At 52.3% G+C, this 24,369-nt stretch overlaps 1 protein-coding gene across 4 annotated transcripts in view; it reads left to right on the forward strand.

Moving 5' to 3' along the window:
* RNF220 (ring finger protein 220) overlaps positions 1-24,016 on the forward strand; it is a 225,541-nt gene extending 201,525 nt beyond the window's left edge. The window contains exons 1-11 of one of the 4 annotated variants that reach the window (XM_079776482.1): positions 4,268-4,533; positions 4,666-4,708; positions 8,270-8,391; positions 8,738-8,870; positions 17,297-17,393; positions 17,574-17,660; positions 17,801-17,856; positions 17,989-18,067; positions 21,980-22,088; positions 22,230-22,304; positions 23,021-23,998. In XM_079776482.1, the coding sequence (XP_079632608.1) occupies positions 4,480-4,533; positions 4,666-4,708; positions 8,270-8,391; positions 8,738-8,870; positions 17,297-17,393; positions 17,574-17,660; positions 17,801-17,856; positions 17,989-18,067; positions 21,980-22,088; positions 22,230-22,304; positions 23,021-23,092 (927 nt within the window). In that variant the 5' untranslated portion in view covers positions 4,268-4,479 and the 3' untranslated portion in view covers positions 23,093-23,998. Of the gene's footprint in view, positions 1-4,267; positions 4,538-4,665; positions 4,709-8,269; positions 8,392-8,737; positions 8,871-17,296; positions 17,394-17,573; positions 17,661-17,800; positions 17,857-17,988; positions 18,068-21,979; positions 22,089-22,229; positions 22,305-23,020 lie in introns of those variants that run through there. The other 3 variants (XM_079776483.1, XM_079776484.1, XM_079776485.1) reach the window with 3 other exon arrangements.
* Positions 24,017-24,369: the final 353 nt, after the last annotated feature.

A 24,369-nucleotide genomic window follows, 5' to 3' on the forward strand; every position in this document is an offset into this window, starting at 1 on the left:
CCCTCACCCAGACAACCCTGGTTTGAGACGGAGGAGTGACCCCGCCCTAGGGAATTCTGGTCTGATATGCAGACAAGGCTCTGTCCCAGAAGGTCTCCCTCAAAGGTATGGACAGAGCCCTGCTTCCTGGGACCCATCCGCTCAACTTCAGTCACAGCATTCAGCCTCACCAGCTGACGAAGCCAGACAGGCGTCGCCATCAGGCCGAGGCATGGCGTGCTAAGGCCTTCTGTGATGTAGATTCAACCATTCCTAATACTGCCCGCCATGAATCTTATGGGCTACGCTCGCCGAATTAATGCTAACTACTCCCTGGTCATGCCATTCCTTTCTTGCCCTCCATGTTATACACATGCTGCTTCTTCCAACAGGACTATTTTACCACCCCATCCAATTTTTATTTACCCTTCAACAACCTGCCCAAATCCCGTCACCTCCAGGAAACCTTTCTGAGTTAGCTACCTCCTCTCCTGACCCTGACGTGTCCCTATTATTGACCTTACCAACTTTTGCTGCGTTCCCCCCTTTAGGAATGTTCCGGTTATCCACTGATGTATAATAAACCACCCCAAAACTTAGTGGCTGAACACCATTTATTATTTCTCATAATTCTGTTGGTTGACTAGGCCTTTCCTTACTCCTGCAGCTCATTCAGCTGGAGGACTGGCTGGGCTGGAAAGTCCCAGATGGCCTCACCACTTACCTGGAAGATTGGGGGACCTTGGTTCCCTTCCCCACGGCCTCTCATCCTCCAGTAGGTTAGACCAGCTTCCTTACTTGGCAGTCTCAGGGTAGTGTCACACCAAGGGGGCAAAGGACAAAGCTACAAGGTGTCTTGAGACCCAGACTCTGGAATTCACACATCACTTGGCAAAGTGTCACAAAGCTAACCCATGACCAAGGGATGAGATGTAGCTCTTGATAGGAGCAGGTGCAAACAATAGTGGCCACGTTTAATCTATCACAATGAGCCTGATTCTTCCACTAGACTTGGAGTCCTTCCAAGGCAAGGACCTTGTCTTATCCTTCTTTACTCCCTTCCTTTACTCAAACATTTATCTGTATTCACTCATGCTCAGCCCAGTGTCCTTGCCTTCAAGGGGTTACATTTGCAAATAGATAATTAGAGCCCAGTGTTTTAAGTGCTGTGACAGGGGTATAAGTTTCTAGAATTGCACAGGGGACAGAGGAGAAAATCAGTCAGAGCACGCTTCACAGAGGAGGTAATGACTGAACAGGGTTTCAGAGGTAAAGTAGGAGTTCACTTTGGTGAACAAGGAATAAAGGGTATTCTAGATCAAGGCAACACTATATGCAAAAGGCACAGCAGTATAACCCAAACAATGTATCTAAGGGACCTGCTATCAGTTCAGTTTTGTTAGAATGTAAAACACAAGGAACACTGGTAGGAGGTGAAGTTGGAAAGTGCCCTAGGGACTAACTGGGTATCCCATCACCTGATCTTTACACAATGCCTGACATGTAGTAGTTGCTCAATTGTATTGGATTTATCTTCTTTTAAATATATTTTTGATTTCAGAGAGGAAGGGAGAGAGCGATAGAAACATGAATCATTGATCTGCTGCCTCCTGCATGCTCCCTACTAGGGACCGAGCCCAAAACCCAGGCATATGCCCTTGACGGGAATCGAACCTAGGACCTTTCAGTGTGCAGACCGACCAATGCTCTCTCCACTGAGCCAAACCAGCCAGGCAGATTTTTCTTTTCTTTTTTTTTTTTTCTTAATATATTTTATTGATTTTTTACAGAGAGGAAGAGGGAGGGATAGAGAGTTAGAAACATCGATGAGAGAGAAACATCGATCAGCTGCCTCTTGCACACCCCCTACTGGGGATTTGCCCACAACTAAGGTACATGCCCTTGGCCGGAATCGAACCTGGGACCTTTCAGTCCGCAGGCCGACGCTCTATCCACTGAGCCAAACCGGTTTCGGCAGATTTTTCTTTTTTTTAATCATCAAACTCAGCTTCAAAATCAGGGGTTTTGTTTTCTTGTTTGGAGTCCCGTTTATTTAGCCCCTGCTGGGTTACCTAACCTCTTAACCATTATATCACCTTACCCTCATAAGCAACTGTACAAGCTAGGATTCATTGCCCTCCTATTTATTGCTAAGGAAACAGGCCTAGAAAAAAGGAAGTGACTTTCCTAAGAACACATATATTCTTAAGAGTAACAGAGTCAGAATTTGAGTTTGAGTCTGTCCATCCCTGAATCCTAGACTGTTTCTCAGCCCTGCACTGGGCTCAAGGGCTTCCCTAATATATTTCCTCGTCCCCTTCCCACTATGATTTCCTGCATGCTAAAACCCTGTTCTGGGTGACTAGATAGAGATGACCTCCCAAGAAGAAGGGACAGGTATGTAACCAATCAAAATATATAAGATCAGAGGGAAGCCAGCAGATTATGAAAACGAAGAGGAGGCGCCCTAGCCAGTTTGGCTCAGTGTATAGAGCGTTGGCCTGCAGACTGAAGGGTCTGGGTTCGATTCTGGTCAAGGGCACATGCCCAGGTTGCAGACTCAATCTCATGTAGGGGGCATGCAGGAGGCAGCCAATCAATGATTTTCTCTCATCATTGATGTTTCTATCTCTCCCTCTCCCTTCCTCTCTGAAGTCAATAAAAATATTTTTTTTAAAAAGATCTCAAATAAACTAACCTTATACCTCAAAGAAGTATAAAAAGAACAAACTATAAATAAACATGATTAAGCTAGTTTGATTGCGTAAATGCAGCCTAAGGCAAAATATGAAATTAAGAATCAATAATAGAAATGGCCAAAGTATACACAATAAAAACTTTAAAATAAAAGAAAACTCAGAGGAGGCAACTAACCCAACCTTGAGAGAAAGTGAAGACTTCCAGGCTGGGGTGGGGGTGGGGGGTGACCAACCAATGAACTTGTATGCATACATGCATAACCTATGGACACAGAGGATAGGGTGGTGGAGGCCCTGGGGCAGGAGGTGGGGCGAGCCAGAAGGATCAATGAGAAAAAAGGGACAGATGTAATACTTTCAACAATAAAGATTTTAAATTTTAAGAAAAAGAAAGTGAAGCCTTCCAGAGTCCTACAGGATGAACAATAGTTAACCAAGCAGTGGATATGGAGGCATGGAGGATAGTCTAGCCAGAGCATGGCGTGCTCAAAGAACTCTAAGTAGCTCTGCGACACTGATGTCAGGAGGACACAGGAAGAGAGCAGGAGTGCTAGAATAAGAGTCCGGAGAAGTAGACGAGGTCAGAAAAGGCCTGCATGCCACGCTGCAGAGCGTATAGGTGGAGAACCACTGACGGATCTAAAGAAGTGGGGAGGCAGGGTCCATTTTGAATACCAAGATAACACTGTGTGTCGTGTGGAGGATGGGCTACAGGGAGAGAAACTGGAAAACAGAAGGCCAGATGGAAGACAGCCGCAAATTTACAAAGTTCGTAAGATTACGAACTGGAGCAGTAACATCCAAGATAAGTACAGTCACTGGAGAAGCCCTCTGGGATGTCTTGCCTATGGCAAGCGCTGGGCTGGGGTCCCCCACGTGGCTCACACATGGCCCTAACCCCGGATCAGTACGCTGGTAAAATGTGTCTGGGCTATCATGGAAGTAGGAATGGAAGTAGTCTAACGAGAGGAAAAGGTATGTTTCGGTGAGGCCTGGAAGGCCTCTGAGTAGGAGACACACAGAGGCGGAGATAAGTCTTTTTGTTGGTTGTTGTTGTTGTTGTAAGAACTTGGAAGGGAGACCCTCTGAGATCTGGCCGGCTGAGTGTTGAGAATGAAGGAAGGTGGGCTCAATCACCACTCCAGGTTCCGGTGTGAGCACACCGGAGTGAGCCGTGTACCCCCTAACGAGCTGAACCCGGGAAGAAGGCGCCTGTGCGGGGGATGTTCCACGCGCGCCGCGCGGATGGGCGCTGCCTGTGGGAGCTCCGAGCGGTGTCCAGCGGGCAGCCGAAGTGTGGGGACTCCTCCGATAACGGGACTGCAGAACGGAAAGGGGCGGGGGTGGGGCGTGCGGTGGGATCCACAACGCACACCTGGCCGCCCCGGGGCAGCGCTCGGCGGGCGGGACTACGCGCTGGGAGGGGCGTGGAGCGGGACGGGAGGACCCGACAGCTGCTCCGGGGCCGGCAGGTCTTGCCAGGGGTGGGAGGAACCCGAGGGCGGGCCCCGCCGGTTGCTGCCGGAGTGCAGCAGCTGTTTCCTGATCCCGGTCCGGCCGCACCCCCATCTTGAACTTTCACCCTCGGCGCGCGACGGCGGCGGTCACATGATCAGGGCCAACATGGCCACCGCCGCCGCTGGGAGCTGAAGTGCCGCCGCCGCCGGGCAGCCGGGGGGAATCCGCTCGCATCGCCGCCCTCGCCGGCCGGGCGGCCGCGGGGCCCGGAGCGCCGGGAGCCGGGGCTGGGACGGCACCGCGCGGCGGCCCCGGGGTCCCGTTAGAGCAGCCCCCGGCGGCTATGCCGAGGGCCCGGAGCGGCCGGCGGAGCAGGGGGGCCGGCGGGAGGGAGGAAGTAGGTTTGTTTACGGGCTGTTTGGGGCGGGACTGGCCGGGGCCGGGGTCGGTGCTGAGGCGGGGGCCGGGACTCCAGGCCGCAGCTTACGCTCTTCTCTTTTTTTGCATCTGCCCGGGCTCTTCCCCCCAGACCTTCCTGCGAGTGCGAGCCAACCGGCAGACCCGACTGAATGGTGAGTCTTGGTCGGCCCCTCCCTCCGCCCCACCCCCGGCCTCCTCCCTCCCTCGCTGCCTACAGCTCCTGGCTTTGCCTGGCTCTCGCCGACATTGGGGCCCGTTGGCTTCCTCGCAGTCACGGTGCGTGAGTGTGTGCTAACCGAGGTGGCCGCCCTCAGTTTCCCCGTCTGTCTAATGGAGGTTATGGTTCCCAACTTTTGCCCAAGCCTCTCTAAAGGCCTTGAAGAACCCTGGGGGGCAATAAGTGCCAGAGAATGAGGAACAAGCTACACAATTCCACTCGGGAGCTCAGCTTTGAATTTGCAAACTACTGGGACCTCACTGTACAAGCCGGCAGGGCGCTGAGAATGTTTTTCTTCCAGTTTTTAATCAGTGCCCAGTAGTGTGAATACGGCCTCTCTGCTGAGACTTGACAATGCAATGAGATCTGGAGTTCCCACGGCAACAGGAACTAACTCATCCCAGGGCTCTTTGAGTTATCAGTCGGCCCACATTTCACAAAGGTGATCAGCATGGGCTCAACAGCTCTGTCTGAAAGCGCACTGTGTATGCACTACCTGGCAGGCCCCCCCCCCCATCTCGCGCCCCCCCCCCCCCCCCCCCCCGCATTCAAACCTCTGGAGTATTCCTATTTGCTGAACAGGATTGAATGAGCCTGGCTTTTTGTACTGACTAGGGTGTGGTATGTCTGGGGGTTGGCTGTAAGGGGCTTAGGGTCTCTGGGCCAGCTGGTAAATGATTCCCAACTCCTGCCACTTGGTTTCTGCTGCCAGGCTGAGCCTCATTCTGGGAAAGGGAAAGCATTTGTTATGGTCAGACACCATGTTGAGCATCATCATAACACTAATAAGAGGAAGGTGTTAACACACGTTTTGTAGATAAGGAAACTGAGGCTTGCAGAGGTGACACTGATTTGTTGAAAATCACGCAGCTGAGATGGAACTGAGCCATGATTTAAACTGAAGTTTGTTTACCTCCAAAGCCTGGGCTTCTCCAACCATGCCATGCTATCTCCATGGCAAATCTGACTTTACCTACTCAGAGGTTGCCTCTGGGTAGGGAGCAAAACTTTCCCTACCATACTTTGGTTATTTTGGCGAGAAGATAACCAAACCTACCTTGTTTACCAGAGAATTTCCAGGTGATGGTTAATCCATCGGGGTGCTTTCCTGGGACTACAAGGGGTCTTCTGTTCTGGGTGGCCTGGGTGAGGAGAGTATCCACTATCGTGCCCTCTTTGGTGATCCTGTGAGAATCATTTCTTTATTCAGTCATCACAGTGTTTATCATAGTCCCCTTCTAAAAGGGAGGCACTCCTTTGGGCTCTAGGCATGATAGGTAAAGGACCTTTTTATTCTCTCACTGCTTCATACAGACTTCTAGCACGCTCAGGGTCCTTTGCTCCATGCCTTTCTGATATCTAGCATCCCTTCTCCAGCCCAGCCCTGGCTCTAGAGCAGAGGTTTTTCAACCTTTTCATCCCATGGCACATGTAAACTAATTACTAAAATTCTGTGGCAAACAAAAAAATATATATATTTTTTGCCAAGCTGACAAAAAAAAAAAGATATAATTTTGATTCATTCACACCGGAAGGCTGTTGTTGTGTTGCCTGTAGTCATATTTTTTTAAATATTTTTTATTGTTGAAAGTATTGCATATGTCCCACCCACCCCCGCCCCAGGCCTTCACCACCCTATTGTCTGTGTCCATGGGTTATGCATATATGCATACAAGGTCTTTGGTTGATTACCTCCTACCCATCTCCCGTCCTCCCCCCACTCCCACCCCCCCACCACCTTCTTTAGTCATATTTTTATTTACAATCTGGGAAAAGAGTAAATAGTCAGGTATTGCATGTTTTAAAAATTCTTGTGGCACACTGGTTGAAAATTGCTGCTCTAGAGTGTCAAGGTGGCGTGAGCCTGAGATTTCAAGGGTTAGGACAGTCAAGGCAAAGGAATTTAGATCTGTATCCACAAAATCAAGTAGGGCACCACAACATGATCACATCTATAGCAAAAGCACAGGAAATTGGAGCGATGGGCCAGGCCACAGACCAAGGTTTCTCAAACTCCATGCTCAGTCCTGCTGGGATAGTAACTTTCCTATTGAGTTAGGTCTTTCTAGGACTACTCTGTTTTGGAGTTGGAATGGCTCCCTGCCTCAGATCTTCCAACAAGCAGGAGCTGGACCCCAAGTGCATATTCTTACTGCCCTAGCACACTCGTGGGATCGATCTTTGTTGATGCTGATCAGTCAAGGGGACTCTTAAGACAGGAAAGCACTTTAGGCTTATGGTTTCCTATCCTTATCCTGCCTTTGCCCCTTTTTCGATACTTAAAAAGTGCCTTGATCTCTCTGAGCCTTGAGTTTCTTGATCTGCTAAAATGGATAATGCACCCGACCTACAGGATACTGACTTAAATGAGCTACCTTGTGTAAGGTATTTGGCTCTGAGCCTAACACAGTTGAAGTTCTAAATTGTAATGTATTAATTCTCAACTGTGCCCCCCGCCCTAAACTGCATTCATGAGCTTCCCCCCAGTCAGTGTCCCTGAGAAAGTTCTTCCTGGCCCTGCAGTGGGGAACTTTTCCTTCCCTGGCTAACTCCCCCTTCCCCTAATCCCAATCCATCTGATCTCTGAGTGGCTACCTCTGCTTCTGCTGTTGCATCCAGGGAGGGGCTGGAAGGAAGAGTCCCTTGTTTTGACCCCTTCCCGCTTCAGTGACAGGAGGGCTGCAGAGAGGGATTAGTGAGCTAATTAGAAATGATTGCATCTCTCAGCATTAATTAGCAGTGCTGTGGGCTTGCGGTGTGCACTTTGGAACTGAGCCCCCTGCGGGACAGCATGGCAGGCAGCCCTCTGCCTCGGGGGCCTGCCAGCCCCTCTGCTCTGATTAGAAATGATGGAACAGGTTTGGGTAGGCACAGTAAGGGCTACCCTCTCAGGGTTCTGTGGGCTTTCTGACTCAAACTCTGTATCTTTATGACTGGGCCTCGGTCTCCTCTTCTGTAAAATGGGACCAGTGGCCACGAGAGAAATCCTTCCTGGGATGATTCTAGGTAAGACACTTAAGGGCTCTTGGCCCAGGAACAAAGTGGATTTTATCTGGTGAGTGAAAAACAGGCCACATCAGGCCCCCTGAGGGACTTTGGTTCTAACCAAGCGATGTTCTCTAAAGTTAGTTGTATAGCTTGACACCAAAAGAGCCCGTGGTCTTTGGCCTTCTAGGGAGATACCTAGCAACGTGGAGTGTCTTTGCTCATTGGACTTCTTGAATTCTGCCGGTTCGGAGGTATGGGTGGGTTGAGCTTGAGTCAGCTGTCATGAGTAGCATTTCGCTGGCCTAGCTCCAGTCTCCTCCCCAGGTGCTCTTGGCAAGTGCCAGTCCCCAAAGGAGAAGAAGGTGCTGCATAATGAGGGCCAGATCAGGCACTGAACAAAGGGGCTAATGGCTGGCAGGAGGTCAGGATGTATCAGCTGCACTGGGACCCTGGGAGCTACAGTGACCGTCTGCCTGTTCTGTGCTTTGTTTTCGGTTTCTCCATGCAGCTCGGATTGGGAAAATGAAACGGAGGAAGCAAGATGAAGGGCAGGTATGTCCCCTGTGCAGCCGCCCCCTGGCAGGATCGGAGCAGGAGATGAGTAGGCATGTGGAGCATTGCCTTTCTAAGGTAGAGGGGCCATCACCACCTACCTTCCCTCCCTTCCCTCGTTCCCCTGAGACTAGTTGCTGACTGCCTCCAGATCTATGGGCTGTTGGGGTCTTCATGTGGTCTCAGCAGCTTCTTCCTGCTCTCTTCCTTTGCTTTCACTTTCCCACTCCTCCCCTGGGGCACCAGTGGCAAATGATTGGGAAGAGGCCCAGGTCTTTGACCTCTAGGTTGGTTTACTTCACAGGAGCCCTAGAGCTGGGGTTGGTGTACCACAGCTGGGGGCCAGGGTTATGCCTTCCTTGCAGGCCCTGGGGGGAGACAGGGATGGCCTGCGACCCACATGATCCTGCTCTGCTCTTCACAGAGGGAAGGCTCCTGCATGGCTGAGGAGGATGCTGTGGACATCGAGCATGAGAACAGCAACCGCTTTGAGGAGTATGAGTGGTGCGGGCAGAAACGGATACGGGCCACCACTCTCCTGGAAGGTGGTTTCCGAGGTACAAGCAGCCGACACATAGGCAGTGGCACTGGTGGCCAGGCCTGTGCTGGGTATCCATCTGTTGGGAGCCAAGAGGCCAGGGCTGGTGGCCGGTCATCCGCTCCACCACATGGGAACTGCAGCTGGCAGGGCTCCTTTGTGACTGTGCTGCCGCCTGTGATGTGCATATTAAAATGGAAGTATTTGGGTGGGGAAATGGAATTGTGAGGCTGCAAGCTAGGAGTGACAAGGGGGGCTCTCGGCCTCGGGTGATACATTGAAGGTGACAGCCAAGCCACGTTAGCACCTGCATAAAATATTAAAGGGACGGTTATGCATTTATCACTCTATCCCTCTTAAGGCTGATAAATGAGAATCCAGCAACCTGATGTACACCTCCAGCACTGGGGGCCCTGAGGGCTTCCAGGCAAACACATTGGATTTTCCTCCTCCTCCTCCTCTTCAGCCCCATGTCAGAGAAATCAGTTACAGAGGAGAGAGTGAGTTATGGCAAAATTTGACCTCCTATGAGCTTCATTGGTGAATCTAATTTTAGCTCTGTTCCCATCCCTTCTACATGGGCCCCTCTGCCCTGAAGCAAGAGGGGCCTAGGCCCAGCTGCTCCCGCTTCCCTTGGGTTCTCCCCAGTTGCTGCAGAGAGGTCTGCAGGGCCCTGCCCAGCTCCAGTGCCCTCCCAGCTCCTTGGAGGGATATGGTGTGGCCCAGTGGGAGTCCCCCACTCGCACCAGATCAGAGAGCAGACTGGTGCCCAGGGTCAGTGTCCTTTTGTCAAACTCCTGCCTTGGGCAGGGGAAGAGGAAGCTATCTGCCTCCTGGCCTCCAGCTCTTCTCTCTTTCTGTGCTCAAGCACAGCTGGCACTGCAGCTTGTGGTCATTAAGTGAGCCGGTCTGCTTCCCATCTGCCTCCAGTTCTCGGGCATCACCCTTGAGAATACTGTGTCTGGTCCCTGGGGGATCTCATAGCAGCTGGGAAGAGGGTCTCTGTCTCTTTGGGGCCCTGCTATCGGGGCTGGTGCTGAGGCCTGGTCTTCACGGTGCTGTCCAGTGCAAACTGGCTACATGAAGGGGCTCCAAGCCCTGGTGGGTTATTATGCCTCTGGGCTTCTCACGTTATCCAAGTGTTTGGGGACAAGCCAAAGTATAAATCAGGAAGGTTCATCAGACCAAACTGATGAGCTGAGGAATGTTTGTTTGTCATTTCACTCTGGTCCTGACCTAGAGAAAGAGCAGCAAAGCCCAGGATCCCGTGAATTGTACAGGTGGCAGCCCGTGCAGGGTCTATTCCACGATGCTGCTCTGGGTTCCCTGTGTTGGCTGCTGCAGATGGTTACATCCTCCATTGCTGTGGCAACTTCTTAGTCAAGGTTTCTGGGCACAGAACGACCTGATGGCTTCTGGGCACCAGCCAGGGCTTCAGGGGGTAAAGCTGCATAGGGCTTGATGATTTGACATAGTATTTCCCCTACACTGGGATGCATTGACAGAGCAGGTATGAGGACTCCTAGGCCCTGGGCGGGTGTCAGTTTTCCCTGAGTGTTTACACTGTGAGGTTGTTCCTTTCAAGAATTCCTGAAGGGAGTTCAAAGAGGGCTTTTCTTTGAGCGATTTGGAGAGCGAGAATGAGAGTGAGACTTGAAGAGGGAACAGGGGCCAGAGGTGCCTTTATCTGCAGAGAATTGCTCCAGCTTTCCTGATAGAAGCTGCTGCTGCCTCTTAAACAGCTTAGTGCAGTCAAAAGACAGGCAGACTTGAAAGGCTGTTTTACAGTGAGATCAGTGGGGGCTACAAGGCAGCGCTGGGCGCAGTGAGCGGAGGCGGCTGAGGCTCCTCAGTGGGCGGGGGGCTGGGGGGGACTATCAAAGGAAGCCCTGGCTCATCCTGATGCCTCTGCCCCGAAAACCTGTCTGCAGAAGCTGGCCATCTGTCAGCCTACCCTCCCTGGCCAGGACCACTAGGCCCCAACTCTTGGGGGGCTGGGTGTGGCCCCGCCAGGCGGGCTGGTGTCAGTGCATCGCATTGATCGCCCGCCGGGCGGGCCGGGCCGCAAGCCGGGCAGCGCGTGCTTAATGTGATTGAAAGGCAGTTAAAATGGCGGTGACCTTTTCAGGAGGAATTAGATTGCCTGCCAAGACCGGTTAGAGGGAGTGATAACGCCGGCTGAAGAAGCTGCCCGGCCGACTTCAGAGAGAAGGGAGCAGAAGCAGGATGAGCAGGCAAGCAGTGAGGCCCATTTAAGCTGTGCTGTGTGTGCTGACAGAACAGAGATTGCTGTCCTTGTTAGATATGAAAGAATTGAAGAATTGCAGATAAGTTCCTGTATCTGATTGTCCTCTACCCCTCCTCCCAGACCAGGGCCCCTTCGTCATCCTCAGTAAAGCTTCCCATCAGGCCCACTGGGAGCTGGTCTGATGGAGCAAGTCGGTTACCTAGAATGTAATCAGCTATGGAGCCAGTGGGCAAGCAGGAGTTTTGGTGGAGACACCTGGCTGAGGGGAGCAGGTCTTGGAGATGGGACCTGTGGTTACTGAGGGTGTGGCCCAGACAGCTGAGACCCGGGAGTGCTGGGAATTGGTATTTTAGGACAAAATGAAGGACCAGACAGAGCAGGTAAGCACCGAGATGGGACCAGCTGGAAATACAGTAGCTCTTGAAGAGACTAAGGAAATGGGTAAAGATGTCAAGAGAGCAAGTTGGAAGAAACTTTCAGTGTCTAGGAAACACTCTGGCCTTCCCAGTTCTAGGAGAAGCCCTGGGCTGTTGATTGTCCTCTAAGAACCTTAAGTTTGCTAACCTGCTACTGCTGTTCCTTCCCACCCAGTTATAATTGCATGCAGGCGCACAGAGCCTGGTGCTTCACCAGCGTTCCCCTAAAAGAGCTCAGCGGTGAGGAGAAAAAGATGCTCTTCTGGGCACCATGCCAGCCCTGGGCAGAGCCAGGGGCCTCTTGGCTAGAGCAGCAGGCCACAGGGAAAACCTAACCATAACAGCCCTCGGAGCAGACCTGCTCCTACCTGCAGTCAATGAGATCTATCGTGAGTGAGCCACACCTTCCCTCATTTCCTGTCTCTAGCCTCTCCTGGGTTCTGGAGAAGAGATTTTAAGGTGGTAAGATTTGATCCTTTCCCCGTATTGGTTGCCAGTGAAAGTTCCGCAGTTTTGAGGAGCCTGGAGCTCATCATAATCAGAAATGGGGAAAGGGAGGGAGGGAGGAAGGAAAAAGAGAGAAAGAAAGGAAAGGAAGAAATGGACAGGTTAGAGAGGACATGGGAATGGTTGGTTTCGGATAAGGTGACAATGATGTGGGGGGCACATGAGCATTAAGATAGAGGAATTTCCCAGCAGGCTGCATAGAAATTGAAGGTGCTGCACTGTGTCTTTGAACCCTGAAGGGAAATGCATTGCTAGAATCCAGCATTGAGCTCCTTTGGATCAAACAGGTGGAAGGGCGGGTACTAAGAGAACCAGCTGTGCAGGGCCTCTGCCCTGTCCAGATCCTGGCTGAGGAACTACATCTTTCTTGAGTTCCTGTCTTAACTTGAGGCTGGTTCCAAGTATCCTGGGTGAGGTATCATGGAGCAGATAGGCAGGGCAGCTTAGGTACAGATTTTTTTAAGTGCTTATGGCTTGATAAAACTTCAGAGCCAGGTTATAATTCAAAGGGGTGAGAGGTATTGTGAGTCCAAGGGCACAGAAAAATAGGCCTTGCCCTAACTGCAATCTCCTTGGCGCGTTGGTTCCTAAAAGATGGGAGGCCCAGGTGCTAAAAATGTCCCCCAGCACAGCCCTTCTGCCCGGTCCAGTTAGTAACAGGTGTTGGAATCGCCAGCTGCTGAAGGCAGTCTTGGAACGGAGAGGGTTAGGGCTGCTGCCTTCTAAGTCCTTTAATTATAACTGTTGCCTGGTGGGAGGGGTTGGAGAGGTGGCAAGGAGCAGGGCACCTTGTGTCCCCTGTGACGACTAACGGGATTTAATCGCCTTTTGGAACACAATTGTTAAGCTGGGACAGAGGGAGTGCAGGCTGAAGGAGCATGTATCAATGGTTTTAAACGGCGTCTGTCTCTGTGCGTCTCCCCTGACGTGAGGCAGTGAAACGCGTTATCGAGGAGGCCCGGAAAGTGGCTAAGTGCGTTTGACACACGCCAACTCCCTGCCTCCACACTGGATAATTGCATTGTCAACTGTTCAGCGAGGTGGCAGGTGACACTGCAGGCCGATTGATTGTCCCGCATCGCAGCTCCCCAGACTGTCAGCTCCCCAATCGATGGCGTTTACACAAGACACCGTAACTGCATCTGTAACTAATTCCAGTGTAAAACTCTCCGGAAGCTGCTGCCCCTGCCCCCTCTCCCCTTTGGAGAGCACAGACCTCTGGAGGGACCCAAGACTTCCCTTCTCCCTAAGTTCTGGTTTTGCTGGGAGCAGTAGGTGAGGAAATCAATGGGTCCATTTTTGTGGGTTTCAGGTTCCAGGACATTACAGCTCCCAGTAAACAGGCGTCTCCAGTTTCTCAATCGATTATTTGATCAATTGATTAAATTAACACTGATCTTTTTTTCTTTTTTCCCCCTTCTCAATGACCCAGGAAGAAATGAGTTTATGGGAGGGGGGTCATTTTTATAAAATTTAGACTTGCCTATTGTTTCTGCACTTAACCCTCTCCTTCGCTATCACTAAGAGTTCACTTGGCGGGAAGGTATTTTTCGCATTGCCTGCCCTCCCAGGACTGGGACCCACTGTATTGAGCATCACTGACCACCAGGCTTAGTTTGCCTGTAGGCAGCAGCCCAGCCCTTTGTGCCACTTTAAGGTGGGGCCAGCCCTAGCCGGTTTGGCTCCGTGGATAGAGTGTCGGCCTGCAGACTAAAGGGTCCCAGGTTCGATTCCGGCCAAGGGCACATGCCTGGGTTGCGGCTCGATTCTCTCTCATCCCCCCTTCCCCCCCCCCCCCCCCCCCCGCCAATAGGGGACGTGCAGGAGGCAGACAATCAATGATTCTCTCTCATCATTGATGTTTCTATCTCTCTCCCTTCCTCTCTGAAATCAATAAAAATATATATATATATTTTTTAAATGTGGGCCAAACCATAGCAAGGGACCTCCTTAGTGACTAAAGGGTACCCTGGGTCATCTTGGAGGTCCTGGGGGCTGAGTCCCTTCCCTGGATAGCAGCAGCAGCAGGAGTGGCAGCTTGCCTATTATCCCCCAAAGCTACATGGAACAGGAGCCAGAGGCTTGGAAAGGAGCTCTGTGCCATCTTGCATCTGAGTACTGGCTTGGGATGTTCCAGCAGCTGAGAACATAAAACGACTGTGGAGCCTTCCTCTCAAAGCGGGGAGGGGCGGGTAAGCTGGAGGGGGCACTGTCTGCATAAAACGGCTTTATGGCCGTTTCTTTTTATTATGATTCTGCCAGAAGTCAGCAAGTGACATTTCATTAAGAAAATAAAGTTTAATGTGCTGGGAAGGAGGTTGGAGCAGGCTGGGGCAGCGCAGGAGTGAAATTGGCAGCAGCAGCCTGTTCTGAACACCTGTGGGGGTAGGGAGAGGTTCCCAACATCTGTTTCCAGTAGGGGATGGTGTCAGGGTCAGAGTAAACTGCTCAGACCAGAGACAGAGCCCTTTTCCTGGGAAACAAGATGCGTCGTGCTCTCTGTCCTGCCTGGCTGGTCAGAGGAACAGAAGGTCGACTGGGGCTGGTAGGGAAGATTGTGTCCTGAGAGGTTTCTCCAGGCCACCAGCTAATCAGGCCTTGGCCTTCCTTCTAGCGCAGGCTCCTAGGACCTATGGGAGCAGCAAGTAGCCATTATTGCTCCGGTGTGTGGTATGGTACCTGTTGTGGGCCTGGCCAGCTCTGCTGGATGACGCTGAAATCACAGTAGTGAGTCACACTGGGGCTTTCAATCTGGTGAGGGACAGTGACAATAAATATGATTTTGGAGTTGCATAGGAAAGAGCACATTTAGAAGAAATATCTGGAGAAGTCTCATCCATACTCAGCACCTTGTGGGTAGGGATCAGATCTTGAACATCACACCTGAGTTCTCTAAATGGGCCAGAAGTAGGGGTCCTCAATGTGAAGCCAGGCAGAGGATGAGTCCAGTAAAGGTTGAAAGAATGTTGTTGAGGTGGGAGTTCATTCAAGAAGTATTTATAGAGCAACTACTGTGTGTAGGCACTATGACTTAATAGTAGAAGGCATGGTTGAGCCAGCCAGACTTGGCAGCATGAGCGGGCATTTGTTCTGTGGACCAGGAGGGCCAAGGTTCTAGGCAGAAATAACAGGAGGTATGAAGGCATGGGGGCGAGAGAAAACATGTAGGGTTTGGGAAACTACAATGACTGTGTTCTGCTGGAACATACAAGTCCTGCTCCAGGCTTGGCGGCAATAAGACTGAAGAGGAAAGGACTTCACGCCACAGGCTGCTTTGAGTGTTGGGGTGCCCTGTTTTCTCAGCTTTGCCATGGGTTCTTTGATTTCCTTTCTGCCCAATAGGCAGGGCCGGGTAGGGCCAGGCTGAGCCGAGGATGTGAGGCTGACTGCTGAGCTGTGTGTACTTGGGGGAGGGGGGTTGGCAGGGCTTGGGGGGTACACGCCGTAAGTGAACCTGATAGCTACATTCTGATTGATGGCGGAGTTTGTCTCCCAAACTGTCAGAGGGTTTATAGAGGTGCCACTCACCTACAAGGCAGGAATTGCTTGTCAGGACACCTGGCCGTGAATAGGAGACAGAGCTGTAACTTGGTGTTTTCTCAGCTTAATGGCCCTGCTGCTGCCCTGCCTGCGTTTGTTGATGCCTTGAGTATGGAGGTCAAATGAGGACTGTCAGAGGGGCTGGAACCTAGGCATGCCTAGCCTTTCTCTTTCCCTGGTGCTGCTTACCTCTGGGATGGGTGGGACCTTTGTCAGGCCAGAGACCAGACACAGAAGGGAGAAGAGTCGGGAAGAAAATGTTTTTGGAATGGGCTTGAAAGATGGAGAATATTCCAGATGGAGTGAATAGCATGAGCAGTCTTAAGAGCAGGACATGCAGAATTATGTTTAAGGTGCAGTAAGTGGTCTGTCCATATGCATAGGGCTTGTGGAGTGAAGAGAGGAAAAAAGATCCTAATGGGTCTGGCTGATGAGCCAGACTGGATTGTGCACGCAGTGGGGAGCCATAGTCAGTTTTGGAGCAAGGAAAAGAAGGGCCAGAACTACATGAGAAGCAGGATTAAGGAACAGACAAGAGGCTTGAGGACCCATTACGAGACTGTTACCCTGATGAGAGTGTAAGAGCCTGAGAGTGGAAAGGAAGGACAAGAAATTTCTGAGATCATCAGGCAGAATTCCGAGCTTCTTCCTCACCTCTTTAAGGCTTTCCTTTCTGATTCCTCTCCTAACAGATTCCATTGCTTTCTTCTCTTTCTATCCTAGAAAGGCTGCTTTGTGGCCAGTGAGAAGTGGTCTGAGACCACTAGGGGCTAGTTTATGAAACCACTTGGAGCAGCAAGCAGTGGCTGAGAAGGATGAGTTATGCAGAGTGAAAGGGACTAAAATAGCAGACCATTTCTGAGGGAAGGCAGGTGGGGAGGGAGGAGCAGCTTTGTGGCCTCTGACCTGGGCTGTCAGGAAGAGAAGTCCTGGAAGATAGGCCACATGATGAGTGAGTGGGCCTAATGTGGCTTCCGCAGCTCCCGCCCCATTGGCCAAGAGTCTGCCTGTGGCCGGACCAGTTGCATCTCGATGGGGTCAGCTGCCTGCCTGGCCCTGCCTCCGCCCAGCCTGGTTGCCTTCATGGGCTGCTTTGAGAAGCAGGTGTGCATGCCTCTCCTCTCATCTGTCCCTTCCTAATCCCTTTATAACTGCACTTGTCCAGGAATCTGGGCTGAGTGAGGTGGAGATGAATAATTAATGTCAGTCGCTTCAGACACCAAATATTTGAACAGCTGCCTGGTGTTTTTGCTGGCAAGGACCTGGCAGCCAAAATCAGGATGTTGACTGGGGTCCCGCTGTATGGCTTTGACTGGCCTTAGCCAGCCTGCTCTCCCCTCTGATGGACTTCTCTGTCTGGACCATGGGACACAAGGAATGCCAAGGTCTTGGATGGAGTGATCTTGTAAGACCAGAATTTGTTCTCTTCCTGCTCTTCCTAGATCTGGACAGCAGGCTTGGGTATCTCCTGAAGACCTGAGATAGTATTTGAAGGGGCTGGTTTATGAAACCACTTGGAGCAGCAAGCAGTGGCTGAGAAGGATGAGTTATGCAGAGCGAAAGGGACTAAAATATCAGAGGCCAGAGCACCTAAGTATCTGGCTCTCTATATTTCAGGCCCACGTTTCTGCTGGGCCTTATCTGGCCCAAAAGTTGACCCCCACCTAGAGGCAACAGAAGAGACCTTGGCTTAGTTTTGTTGGCCCCCCAATCCTCACATCCTGCTTCCCACAGGCTCTGGCTTCGTCATGTGCAGCGGCAAAGAGAATCCGGACAGTGATGCTGACTTGGATGTGGATGGGGATGACACACTGGAGTATGGGAAGCCACAGTATCCTTGGGGCACTGTGGGACAAGGTGGGGCTTGTGGGATAGGCCAAAGGGAAAGAAAAGTAGCTAACACCTCTGGCACTTACCCCACTCCCTGGGGTCAGTGTCTCAGTTCTGGCCAGGATTCAACCCTCGAGGCCTGCTGCAAACTAGGATCCATTGTCCTTGACCACCATGCCAGATACACGGAGGCTGACGTCATCCCCTGCACAGGCGAGGAGCCTGGTGAAGCCAAGGAGAGAGAGGCACTCCGGGGTGCAGTCCTAAAGCAAGTGTGGGCACAGGCTTGGGGGTGGGTTAGAGGGGGGTGGGAAGCCCTGAGGCAGGGGTCAACCTGATACCCACCCTCAGGGTTGTCCTTGCCTGCCTTCGGGGCTCACTTTATTCTTTCTCCGTCCTTTCCTCTAGTGGCGGCCCTCCCAGCACGCGCATCACACCTGAGTTCTCTAAATGGGCCAGTGATGGTAAGTATTAACCCAGGCTAGGAGGAGTAGGGGAAAGGAGGCATCCTTTGGGGAGTGGTGGGACTCAGGCCCAACCCCTCACCAATGCTGCCCAGTCTGGCCATAGTATGAGTTGCCTCTCTATCCCAACAGAGATGCCATCTACCAGCAACGGGGAGAGCAGCAAGCAGGAGGCCATGCAGAAGACCTGCAAGAATAGTGACATCGAGAAGTGAGTGGCCAGAAGGGGAAGCCTTGGGACAGCAGTTCCGTAGGAAGAGAGGGGCCACCAAGGTTCCAGGCCCTCTTAGTCCTGCAGCCCTGGGCACACAGCCCACAGTGGGGCCCAGCTGGTGCTAAGCATGACTCTGAATTGATCACTGGGCCACGGCCCTGGGAGCCTTGTTGGAGGGAGGAGCAGTCCGCCTGCCTGCCTGCCTGTCTGCACGCCCGCTACGGCGGCCTCCACCCGGGGAATGTGATGTATGGCCACCCAGCCCAGCCGGCACACTTGATTCATCTCCAGTTTCTGTTTCTTAATCGGGAGCTAAATTGGTTTCATTTTTCTTGTCCCGGGTGGCGCTTGCAGTGGGTTTTAGGCAGGAGCATTGGGTCTCATCACTTCTAGTTGGAATTTTTGGCCTAGGTTCCCTGGCAAGGGAAGGGGGACTCCCTTAGCACTTAACCCAGGGAGCCTGGATCCCCAGGAGCCACAAGGACTCGAAATCAGCTGGACACTGTATTGCCTTCCCAGAAACCCAAGCAAGGCCAGGCCTAGCCTCAGGAGGTGGCACTGTCCAGTTTGAGATGTCTGGAGCTGCTGCCTTTGGCCACTGCTTAACTCCCGCACCCATCCTCTCCCTCCACTGGAGGCTAGGTTGCCTGGGGTTAAAAGGCAGCCTCTTCATTCCAGGACCAGTGTTCCATCTTGCCTTCTGCCAGGAGAGTGGATTGCAGGCCGGTGCAGGGCCGGGTCGGTGGCCCAGGGTCACCTCCCATTTGTTTCCCTCCATTTTGTGTTGTCATAAATTCATTCCAGCCCGTTGTGGTTGATCAGTTTATCTCGGCCGGGGCCGCAAGTGCTGCTGGCATGATGTATGGGCCGCGGCGCAGGGCCCGGCTGCCCATGAATCACCGCAGCTGCTCTGTGTCAGCGCCGGAGCGGGCCGCACGGGTTCGGCGCAACCAGCTTGGGGAGGGGGGAGGAATGACGTATGGATGTTTATTTAATAATTCTCTCCTACTCCAGCTGAGCGGGGCGGGCGGGGCCATAAGGGGCGCCCACCCTCGTCTGAAGGGGCTGCTCATAAATCAGAAAGACAAGATCATTAATCAGGGATGGCGCCCGAAGGGGAGGTGGGGGCCAGAGCCAGTGGCCATCCATGAAGGTACTACCCACCCAAAGCTGGGGAAATCGGGATTTCTATCCCACCTGTGTGAGCACAGGCAGGGCTGTGGAACAGGTTGGGGACTAGCTCAGTCCTTGAATCTGGGTTGGGGCCCATTAGTCCCCATGACTTTTCCTTGTACACAATATGGTTTCCCACCCTAGATCTGTTTCATAACCCAGGGAAGGAGGAAAGCAGGATGCCATGACTTCTTCTAGGAAATTCTCCATCCTATGCCCTGGAGGGACTCAGGAATAGCTCGCAACCAACCTGGGTCGGGGCTGGAAGCAAAGAGTAGAGGCGTGGTATATGCTGAGCAAATCTAGGATCGGTTGGACTCGAGTTAGATGTGGCCTTGGAGCTTTTGGAGATGGAGTGAGAAATGGCTTCATTCTCTCCTGGCACCATCCTTTTTGCCTTTCCAGTTCTAGCTCATTCTCTGGTTTGGGGTTTGAGAGTTAGTTTTCTACTCTGGGGTAAGCTGCCCCCAGCTCCATGCCTGAAGTTTCCCCTTCTCTGAAATAACCACATAGGACCTGACAAATGCCCAGTCTGGTCCTTAGAAAGGCAGAGAGCATAGCTACCCATCCTTGTCTCATTGTCAGGAATTAATAGTGCAGATAGATAGGGATGGTGCATATGGCATTGGGCAAAATGCCAAGGGAGGAGCCAGCTGCACAGGTGCTTATAAGAAGAGAGGGGTGGTTAAGGCTTCCAGAGCTGAAAGTTGAGTGAATGCTCTCAGGGAGTCAGCCAGAGCCTTTCTCAGCTTCCCTGGAGAGAGGCAGGGCAGAGAGAATCATGGACCGATGGGGTGATGGCTCTGGAGCATCCCTGATAGAGGGATACAGCCATCAGGAAGTCACGTTGTTGCTCAGACTACCCTAAGAAAGGTCAGAGACCAAAGTTTGTTGCTGTCTTAAGGCTTAGTTTCTATCCTGTCATAGCCTCTTCCAACATCCTCAACAAGTTCCCATTGCCTGTAAGATAAACTTCACTTTCTTCCAATTGTGGCATCTGAGGTCTTCCTGGATACAATCTCCTTTCCCACTATCACCTTCTGCTTACCCACGGGCGAGCCTTCCAGCCAGATGGGGCTCTTCGGCTTCTTGGCCTTTGTTCCTATGTTCCTCGATCTGGAGGCCTGTCTCCTGGGTCTAGTCAGTGTAGAATAGTGGTCAGTCACAGTTATTGGTTGACCACAGAATCAGTCTGACAGAGTTTAAATCCCATCTTCCCCATTCTGAACCTTGGGCAGGCTACTTAATGTTTCAATTCTGCTTTAGTTTCTCCCTGTATAAAATGGAAGTACTATAATCTCCTCATGGGGTTTTTGTAAGGTGCAAATAAGGTCATTTTCAATCCCTCAGTACCATCCCTGGCATTTAGTAAGTGCTTAATAAATTTTAGCTCTTTTATTTGTATTATTATTATTCCCTAAAGCCCTTCTCCAGTACCATCTTTTCTATTCCTCCAGGAAGCATTTTTCTCCCTCTGTGAGCTCCTCTATGTTCTGTTCACTTATTTTAGAAGGGGAGGGACGGATCACTCCCTGAGATAGTCCCACTATTCCCTGTTCAGTATTGCAGCCCAAGAGTCTTCAAGCGGTTGTAGGGACCTTCTTGTGCAGTGCTTGGACAACAGGTGAGGACTCGGAAGACACAACAAGGAGCCCTTGAGCAGGCCAGGCCTGTACCCCTGGGACCTGTCTTATGTGGGACTCATCCAGTCCCCTCATCTCTCACTCTCCCTGGGGTTTGGACTGGCTCTTCATTTGGCAAATGTTTGTTCATACTCAAATGTTTGTTCATACTCACGTGCCTAGTGTGGAGCTAATGTCCATAGTCATGTTGGTGGAGTGAGGAGCTTGCCCTCAGGGAACTGAGTCTAGCAGAGACGAAGACATTTGTAGTTACATTGCTGTGGCGGAGTCCAGTACAGGGGCTGGAAGAGCACAGAAGAGGCAGGCACCAATGGGCTTCTGGGAAGAGGTGGGAACTAACTAGGCCTGAACCATGAGATGGAACCTAGTGAGTTAGGAGGTGGGGATGGATGCTCCAGAAGCAGAAAGTGTCAGGAAGCCAAGGGAATGAAAAGCAGTGGCATGTGTGGGTAGAGCCTAAAGTATGTGGCAGGGCACTGACGGATGTGCCGGCTGGGGATGGACCAAGGAGGCCTTCGTAAGCTTGTGAGGAGTTCAGTAGGGCTTTATCCTGAGGGAGACGTTGAACTGTTGGAAGTATAAATGGTCAAATTTGTAAAATTCTAGATGCTGGGAGAACAGAATGGAATGGGGACTGGTGGTACAGAAGCCATGCCATTCAGGTTAGAAGAGTAATCCATAGAAGAAACTGTGAGAACCTGGATGAGTGATGGCAGAGGCAGGAAGAAGTGAGGAAATTCCAGAGTTTTAGGGACTAGATGACCGATTTTGGATGTCAGGGGGATCGCTTCTCAGCCTTTTGGCTAAGATCAAGTGAATGTCAGAGGTAAAAAGGATGGTTTCAGGAAGGAATTGTTTGAGAATGGTTCCCAGATATCTGGTTTAGAAATTCAGCAGGATGGAGATGGAGGAACTAGGAGGGTGAGGGGTTCAGTTCTGGAATGTGGAGTTTGCTGATACAGGATATGGGCAGGAGCATCTGGGAGATACTTGTATTTGTATATGTGGTTCTGGAATTCAAGGGTGTGGGTTGAAGGTTTAGATTAAGGATGCCAGCCTGCAGTCTGCCCAACGAATGCTGTCTTCGTTACAGAATAACCGAAGATTCAGCTGTGACCACGTTTGAGGCCCTGAAGGCTCGGGTCAGGGAACTTGAACGGCAGCTATCCCGTGGGGACCGCTACAAATGCCTCATCTGCATGGTGAGAGGAAGGGAACCTGCGGGTGCTCTTGGTCAGGCTTCAGGGCCCCCTAGGGTTTGCAGAGGGTCTCTGCACTGTGATCTGACCTCTAGAGGGTGGCCAACCACAGTGTGATCCCTTCTCTGCCCACCTCCTCCCTAGGACTCATACTCGATGCCCCTAACGTCCATCCAGTGTTGGCATGTGCACTGCGAGGAGTGCTGGCTGCGGACCCTGGTGAGGTGGCATGGGGATGGGGGAATGGGTGGCTGTTTTGGGGTACTGCCCAGATGTCCTTGCTTATGCTTGAGCCTGCTTTGAGAGGAATGAGGAGGGGCGAGGGGGAGCAGGAGCATAGAACACAGCCAGAAGCCAGGATCCCCGCCCCCTCCCCAGCTCACCACATTCTCGCCTCCCCCCTCTGTGGGTTCACTGCTTGCTCCCTTCCCTCCGCCCGCACCCCCAGAAGGGAAGGCCCACTGTGTCACACATATTGGTGAGATCCTGGGTCAGGAGGAGGCTGGGTGTGGGTAAGCAGGACCAGGGCCTCAGCCCCTCCCCCTCCCATTACTAAGCTCCCTCTGCTCCTGCCCCTGTTCTTCGCTCGGGAGCAGCCATTAAAATGTCGCCCGGAGACAGCAATAAAAGGCCCGGACGTGGGCTCTGTGTCCTGATCAAAGGCCGTGTGTAATCTCGTTAGGGCCTCGGCAGCCACAGCTGGACCCAGCCTTGTTCTCATTACTGGGGCTCCTGCTGCGGGGCTGGCCAGGCGGTTTGATCCTGGCATCCCCCCAACACAGGAGCGTGCCTGCCTGCTCACAGGCTGCCCAAGCTTCCCAGCCTCGGCTGACAGGACCAAGGTGCCAGCACACAACTGGTACAAGCCCAGTGCTCACGTGAGCAAGCGTGCAGCACTGTGCGCATCACCAAAGCCCTCCCTGTTCTCCCCGCAGGGTGCCAAGAAGCTGTGCCCTCAGTGCAACACCATCACAGCACCCGGAGACCTGCGGAGAATCTACTTGTGAGCTAGCCACCAGGCAGGCCTTGCCTCCAGCAGCCCCGCCTGCCGCCTCTGTGATGTGACCCTACCCCTTGTACATACTTGCACACAGATTCCCCATGTACATACATGCACACACGCACGCACACACACAGGCCTCTGGAGCCAGAGTGGATGCTGAGGCCCAGGCCCTGCCACGCTCCCACCAGGATTGGGGACCATACCTGTTCCAGGTTCTGTTCCCAGGGTGGGGCAGGGAGGTGTAGGTGGGGTGGGTAGCAGGGCGAGGCTCCTGAGTTCCAGCCCCCAGACCGACCGACTGACAGACAGACAGACAGACAGACATGCAAACACCAGACTGAAGCACATGTAATATAGACGTGTATGTTTACAATGTTGTGTATAAATGGGATAACTCCCCGCCCTCCCCCTCCCCTCCCCTTTGGTTGTATGATTTTCTTCTTTTTTTAAGAACACCTGGAAGCAGTGCCTCCTTCAGGGCTGGCTGGGGGCTCGGCCCATCCACCTCTTGGGGTGCCTGCCTCTCCCTCTCCCATGGTGTCCCTTCCCTCTCCCATGTGCTCGGTGTTCAGTGGTGTATATTTCTTCTCCCAGACATGGGGCACGTGCCCCAAGGGACATGATCCTCTCCTTAGTCTTAGCTCCTGGGGCTCTTCATAAGGAGTTGGGGGAGGAGGAGGCACAGAAATGGGAACCGAGCCACAGCAGGAGCTGAGATCGGGGCTGGGTGAGGGTGCTCCTGGCTGCCCAGCCTTCTGCCAAGAACCATTCCTGGGATTAGAGCTGCTGTTCCCAGGGAAGCGTGTCGTCTCCCCACCCCTCCCGTGGGCCCCATGGTGTGATGCTGTGTCTGTATATTCTATACAAAGGTACTTGTCCTTTCCCTTTGTAAACTACATTTGACATGGATTAAACCAATATAAACAGCTGCTGCTTGTGTGTGTGTGTGTGTGTGTGTGTGTGTGTGTAGGGAGGGATGGATGACGGGGCGTAGACAGGCAGTTAAGGGGTTAATTCCTGGCAGCAGTGGGGGGAAGGACTTGGCTGTGGGTGTGAAAAGCAGTACAAGGTTGGTCTGCTCAGGGACCCTGGAGCACTACATCTGTGGGGGTGGGGCTGGGGACCTAGACTCCTGACTATTGATGGGTGGGGGCTCCAGGTTAATTCCTTATCGATGTGGAATCGTCAGCTCATTAATCACAGAAGAGGTCAGAGCTTGGGGGTACAGAGGGGATGCAAGCTCTAGCCCCCAATCTAGGGAAGGGGCAGCTATAAGCTTGG

Source organism: Cnephaeus nilssonii, assembly GCF_951640355.1.
Source record: "Cnephaeus nilssonii genome assembly, chromosome: 7".
Classification (NCBI taxonomy): domain Eukaryota; kingdom Metazoa; phylum Chordata; class Mammalia; order Chiroptera; family Vespertilionidae; genus Cnephaeus; species Cnephaeus nilssonii.